General features: G+C 40.0%; 1 protein-coding gene across 2 annotated transcripts in view; it reads right to left on the bottom strand.

The window, feature by feature from the left end:
- Positions 1-1,224: 1,224 nt before the first annotated feature.
- The window catches only part of BMI1 (BMI1 proto-oncogene, polycomb ring finger), a 10,512-nt gene continuing 4,992 nt past the window's right edge, over positions 1,225-6,744 (bottom strand). Inside the window, exons 2-10 of one of the 2 annotated variants that reach the window (XM_057383746.1) lie at positions 6,470-6,603; positions 5,965-6,061; positions 5,206-5,261; positions 5,035-5,085; positions 4,667-4,775; positions 4,531-4,576; positions 3,886-3,984; positions 3,479-3,559; positions 1,226-3,393 (exon numbers count right to left, since the gene is read on the bottom strand). In XM_057383746.1, coding sequence (XP_057239729.1) covers positions 3,064-3,393; positions 3,479-3,559; positions 3,886-3,984; positions 4,531-4,576; positions 4,667-4,775; positions 5,035-5,085; positions 5,206-5,261; positions 5,965-6,061; positions 6,470-6,581 — 981 coding nt within the window. In that variant the 5' untranslated portion in view covers positions 6,582-6,603 and the 3' untranslated portion in view covers positions 1,226-3,063. Of the gene's footprint in view, positions 3,394-3,478; positions 3,560-3,885; positions 3,985-4,530; positions 4,577-4,666; positions 4,776-5,034; positions 5,086-5,205; positions 5,262-5,964; positions 6,062-6,469; positions 6,604-6,744 lie in introns of both variants that reach the window. The other variant, XM_057383738.1, reaches the window with a different exon arrangement.

Raw genomic sequence — 6,744 nt, 5'->3', positions numbered from 1 at the left:
AAAACATCCTTTTCCAGCGGGCACAGACCACCCCTGCTTCTACCCTTGACCAGATTGCTTGTTGAACACGCTCAGGAAAACGCAGCAGACTTCGCCTTTATCCCTCCATCTATATAAACGCAAAGTCGGATTATGAAAAGATTCCCCTTACATGTACCGAGCGGAGATTTCTTTCCTATCAGAGAGAATTTAGGTACATTTGAAAGGAAAACCTGTSACTATGTATATGAAAAGGAAAATATTGTGAAACCGGGAAGGCTGACAGAGCAGCTTCACAAGTAGAACTTCAAGATGCTATCTTTGATTGTCCTCCCAGTTGTGCTTTGCAGTATATACGCATCGCAGTACCATCTGCGCAGGGCCAGCAGCAAAACAAAAGTTTCACATGGCAGCACAAACATCCTCGGTGGCTTCTGCAGATCGGCAAGAGAGCTACTAGAGCGTTTGTTCTTGTTCAGACAGGAGATGTCAAATTGGGAATGTCGAAAATGCTGTAAGAGCTTAGTAAATCTCGAAGGGAAATATTCAACCCCTGTTTCATTTGCTAGTGCTTCATGGGCAAAGTGAAGTGCCTAGTGCTTCACGGGCTTCTACAAATACCGAGAATAGTTCCGTATTGATGCTAGAAGTCGTGATTAACAGCTACTTCCAGTAAAATTAAGACATTTTGATCAGTGTGCTAATGGATACGTCTCTGCCGCAGGTTCAGGGCTAGTTTTCTGGGTGAAATAATTCAACCAGTACCGTGTGATTCACTCATGTAGCTGAGGGAATCATACCAAGATAGACAATCGGTAGCATTGAGAGGTATCTTTATATCAAAACGTATTTGGTTCCACTGAGACTTTTAAAAAAGTTACCCAGGGCAGCATAGGCACATGGCACTTGCCATCACAAAAATCAAGTTCTTCTCTTCCCAGGCAGTGCAGTTTAACAGGGGCTAAGTTTGAACAGATAGGATGTAAAACCTATGGCTGACTGGGATGGGAGGATGCACCATTTGCTTATTTTCAAGAATAAATCGGGGTCAAATAAAGAGCAGCAAATGTTTTCAAGGCAGGCAACCAAAACAAATCACTGCAATTTCTAGAGTTTCTTTTTTTTTTTTTTCTTTGTCATTTTAGTATGCTATACTTTTCTGTTCCCTAAAATCTTTGGTATACCCAGAAATACTTCCCATGAGAACAAGATGTTTGTCCTTTAACACCACATTATCAACAGAGGTAWTTTGCTACTTTTCAATGAATTATCCCTTTTATTTATTTCTTTGATCAGCTATAAATGAAAGTTATTCGTGTATATAAAACTGAAGTTTTTACTGTTGAAATTGAACTGTACATGTTTACTACAGGAAAAAATATCAACTCTTGTTTAACAAGACATATACATCAATAAGCAATAACCTTGTGAAGGATTTGAAATCACCTGGTCTATAAAAACAAGCAGGACAAGTAACAGCAATTTATATGCAAAAGTAATGATTTAATGACTATAAGCAAGACAAAGCAATAAGAATTGTGCTTCTTTTGCAGACTGGAGACAATGAAATGTTTAACTACAATTTTTCCGTACAAACATGAAACAATATCCATATAGAATAAACACCCTCACAAATGTATAACTGATGGGTGATGAACACACACAAAGTTCGACCAAAGCAAAGCACAAACTGAAAAGTGTTCTGGGCTGTTCATATTTTACGGTGGAAAAGTTCTTCCTATTGAAAAAACCCCACCCTTAGAAGCCTCTAATAAAATGCACCTAGTTACAGGCCATTAAAGAGAAGGCATTCTCCACAATTTATTGGAAATATTAAAGTACCTGTTAAATTTTAATGAAGTTAGTACTGTACCATATACATATATATTAAAACRAATTTAGATAAAATGCCTTCATCCAGCCAATTGCTGGTTCCTTAAAATTTATATCAAATAGTTTATGGCTTCTATAATGATTCCATGTGCTTTTAAAAACACAGTCCCACCACACCAAACAATAAAAAGGTAATCAAACAGGTCTAAAACTTCCATGTCCCTTGATTTTTTTTTTCACTGTATCACTTCAACGTTTGGTAAAGTAAAACTATTCCACTTGGGAAAAAAACAAAAGACAAAGCAAGTAAAATCCTTTTAAGATTGCCAATTGCCTCCAGGTTATCAGAGACTTGAATGTGCTTTCCCAGTACTGTAGCTCTCACACACAATGTGTTTTTTGCAGTATGAGTAAAGCTCAAACAGGCGGCATCTGCAAGGGTCGAACCAGTTTAGAAATTTAACAACCATATCATGAGTGCATGAAACACAATATTTTCTTTATAGTATTTATAAATATATCATACAATACTGTTTCCTGTTATGTCATATACCAATATGGCATTGTACAATAAGCATAATGCCATCTGATTCTTACAAAAGCGAATCATTTAAACAAGTCAGTAAATAAAACGGTAATACCCGCTTTTAGGCATACAGATTGTAAAACTGAAGTTTACTTTTCTTTTGATCGATTCTGCGCAGCAACAGAGAAGTAAAAGATGCAACATAAGAATCAAAATGGCTAATACGCAAAAATTGTTATTCACAGTGACATGGCTACATATATGCATTTTTCTATGCATATTCTTTCAATTTTGTTGGATTTCAAGATGAAAAAGCACTTGCTTTCTACAGGTTCACAAAACAGTATAAGAACAATAACAATCAAAGAGAACGCAATGGGGGAGTTAGTCTGGATTAACAAACTACTTCCCAAGATTTGTACTGACTTCTGGAGACTCCTGGCTCCAGATGATGGGGACAGAAACAACACCACATCATTCAGAACAGGTGAAGGTGTAACTTTTGTTTGCTTCCCAGTCCTCTGAAAACAATTTACATTTCAATCCTGCGTTTCCATTAACGTCCATCCTGAATGTCACCTAGTCCGCCATTTATAGCCAAGTTCAGTGTTACTACAAAAGAAAGCAATTTGGATGATAGTCACATGGATTAGCATCTATAAAGCTGTAATGGCATGGAGAKATCTATATAAAGGAGAGGTGAGGGTGGTAGCCTGGTTGGCACGTCAACCAGATGAAGTGGCAGAGGAGCCATTTATTGATGTTTTCCGAGCTCTGTTGGTAAAGGAGGACTGGTGGTTACTGCTGGGGCTGCTGCTGGTGCCATTCATGGTGCTGGAGATGTGGGGGAACTGGGGATGAGGAGACTGGACTGGTGTGCTGGGGCTGGGCAAACAGGAGGAGGTGGAGGGGATCCCTCCTGCTGGGCTGCTCGCCTTGTCGCTCCCAGAGTCACTTTCCAGCTCGCCACTATTATTCAAGCCTTCCCTCTGGTGACTGATCTTCATCCTCTTGCAAGTAGGTCGGACCCGGTATTTCAAGGGCAGAGGCCCATTCTGCAAAGCAAAAGGGAGACCCTGGTAAATGCCCTGCCCAGGCCATGGCCTGCACCCTCCCAAGAGGCACTCTGGAAATACTCACCCGCCTCCAGGTATAGATGTAGGCAATATCCATTAGGGTGTARTAGTCCTTCAGAGGCTCCTCTTCATACATCACATCAATCTGTTCAAGACACGAACCCTTGCATTAACGAGYATCTAGGCATTTACCCCTTGCACAGGATTGCTCTGAGGTAAAGGTAGCCCCACTGTCACAGATATCACAAACACATCAGAGAGCAATACTTTGGTATTTACAGCAGTAAAAAAATTACAGTGCCACCAAACTCTACAGACAGATATTTTAAAAAGAAACCAAATAAAGCACGGTACACACCAGAAATACTTGGCTGTTACCATTTGCTGGGACTGGCTGCAATGAGAAAATGAGTCCTACCAGAAAAAAAAAAAAAAACAAACAACAAACAAACACTTTTTCCCCATGGGTACCTGGAAAGTGTTAGGTATATCCATCTTACTCCGCAGGAACTTTCTTAGGTGCATCACTGTCATTGCTGCTGGGCAGCGCAAGTATCTCTTGTCATTCACCTGATGGCACAGTAAAGAGAATCAGACTACTGAGAAACGAGCAATTAGTTTCACCAGTTTTGTATTCTAATGTTTCATGTTTTAAAAATTGCACCTTACTAAATTATGAGCTGTAATACAACAATGCCTGCTGTCTTAGGGGGCACATTACAAATAAGTAAGAAATTAGAGTTCTAGAGTACTAGAGAAAGTAATTTAAAATTGTAACTAAATTTATTTAAAAAAATTGTATTATATTTAATATATTTCTAGGTAACATATGCAATACATATTATTTTTTAACAAATTATTAAATATTTTTCAAAACATTGACAAAAAATCAGATTCTGCTTTAAAAATAATACTATGGGTATTTTTAATTTTAAAAAGTTGCCTGCATATACAGCTGTATGAAAATGTTTTACCTCTTCTGTACCAAGTGCCATTATTGGAGGTGAGCTTCCTTTGTTCTAGATACACATACCTACAYATTTTTCTCAGCTACAGACCTGTGTCAAAGTTGTGTGTGGGGGTGTGGTATGTTTTCTCCAGAGTAAAGTTATTTACCTCTTCCTTTGATTTTTCTTTCTCCTTATTTCCTTTTCGCTCCAGTCTRCAAGAAGAAATTACACAATTACAACAAACAATAAATACAGGGGCTATCAAACAGGTAAACAGAAAATTTTGCAATTCTGGAACTTACCTATTCTGGTCAAAGAATTCAATGGATAAGCTTATTATCTCGTCGTCTGTTATAATTCTTTTGTCTTCATCAGCCACTTCTCCCCTGTCTTCATTAGAGCCATTGGCAGCTGCACAGAAATTTCCACAATAATTTACGTTTTGAAATTCAAATCAGGAAGAATGGCAATTCTCAGTAACAAGAAAAAAAATCAGTAAGATAATGAATGAAAGCTACCTGACTGTTAAAACAATAAACTTTTATTATGCTGACTTTACTTCTTAAAATTCTGTGACAGTWATACGTCACTTGTAAGTTAAAAAGGAAACAGTAAAACATCTAGGTCAATGCTACATAAAGCATTAAAGTTGCAAATGAGAAGCTTTTACCATCAGCCGACGGATGAGCAGCATAAAAATCTCTTCTTCTTTTCATTTCATCTAGATGGAAAAGCATATTTTTCTTTTAGAAGTCACTCTGTAACTCATGGTATTGATACAGGATAGTGGCTCTAGTTTCATTTTTCTGCTCTTAAAAAAATACCTGATTTAACTACTTACTTTTGAAAAGGCCTGGTACTAGCTTGTATACAATATCTTGGAGAGTTTTATCTGACCTGAAAAAAGAACAACCCCAAAACATAAAATTAAGCAGATGAAGCAGTATTTTAATCCAAATGGCAGCTCCTCGCTTATAAATTTTCACAACCACGAGGCATCTTCTACAAAGTGGGAAGCCAGTCATAAAAAGTTAACTTACAGGACCTTGTAATCAAACTAACTCTGCTCTAAATACTACTCTGAAACAAAACTCATCTGTGTTACCACAATTGAAAAAGARGTCTCTTGCACTGAAGGAAGGCCTTAAAAACTACATGTCCTTCTAGAAAATACAGAGAACAATATGCAGTGCTGCCAACAAAAATGTTTCTGAAAGGCAGATGATACTTTAAAGGCTTTTGCCTCTTAGGTTGGAAAGCGGCAGCAGGACTTTGGAGTGATGCATGTCTTGGAGATAAAGTAGAAGCAAGAACTGTCGGGGTGGTACACGTGAGAATGGGGGAGAGGGAAGAGGCATCAGTGACTGGGGTATGCTAAAAAAGACCAACAAAAACTTTGTCTCACATCTTGGGGCATCCTCAGTTTCAATCAGTGAGGAAACTCCAAAGAGAGCACATACACACGAGTTAGCTTGTAAATTGACAAGCCCTTTCAGATTTAAATTGCAGACGAAGAGATAACATTGACACCGACTACTGCTGGTCTCCCCATATAAAGCAAAACGAGCGATGCAGTGTGCACTTCGAAACTTTCTCCTACCTTATATTCAAAAGCGGTCGAGTTTTGTGAACTTGGACATCACAGATAGGACAATACTTGCTGGTCTCCAAGTAACGCACGATACAGGTCTTACAGACTGTAAGTCAAACACCACAGGCTTTTAGTGATGCTCTCCCGCTCAGATATGCATAGATAAAGGTGCGATTTTCTAAACTATGCAAGCTAGAGCAAATCGTCCATTGTCAGCAACACGCTGCTTAAGCTAAACAACTACCCAAATAAGCTGCAATTACCATGAAAAGGAGACGCTTATAGTACGTATATTATTACTTTAACAAAGACYGTAGGGCCGTCCTCAGAAAATCTGCACCGCACCGCGGCTGGAACACCTACTTCCCCTCTTGTCGGGGAGGAGGAGGGCGGCGGTCCCGAGCCCCTCGGGGGGTTTGGGCTTGGGAGGATTTTTTTTTCGTGTGTGTTCCCGGGATGCCGGGAAAGGAGGGAAGCGGCRGGGGAAAAACGCGGAGCGCCCGGTCGTACTTACAGGAGTGGAGGCACTCTATGATGGTTGTTGCATCAATGAAGTACCCGCCGCAGAGCACGCACATGAGATGGGGGTTTAGCTCGGTTATTTTGATTCTGGTTGTTCGGTGCATTTTGGCGTGGCGAGGAGCGGCTCTGAAAGACACACACAGAAGACCGGTCAGCGGGGACGAGCGCGGCGGCGTCCCAGGTGCCGAGGTCCGGCGCGTCCCCTTCCCCTGTGCATCGCATCGCATCCCCCGGCGCAGGGGAAGACCAGGCGCGGAAGACGAAGGC

The sequence above is a fragment of the Malurus melanocephalus genome, unplaced genomic scaffold, assembly GCF_030028575.1.
Source record: "Malurus melanocephalus ecotype Western Australia unplaced genomic scaffold, MMel_1.1 scaffold_14, whole genome shotgun sequence".
Classification (NCBI taxonomy): domain Eukaryota; kingdom Metazoa; phylum Chordata; class Aves; order Passeriformes; family Maluridae; genus Malurus; species Malurus melanocephalus.
This window is presented reverse-complemented; position numbering and strand designations above follow the sequence as displayed.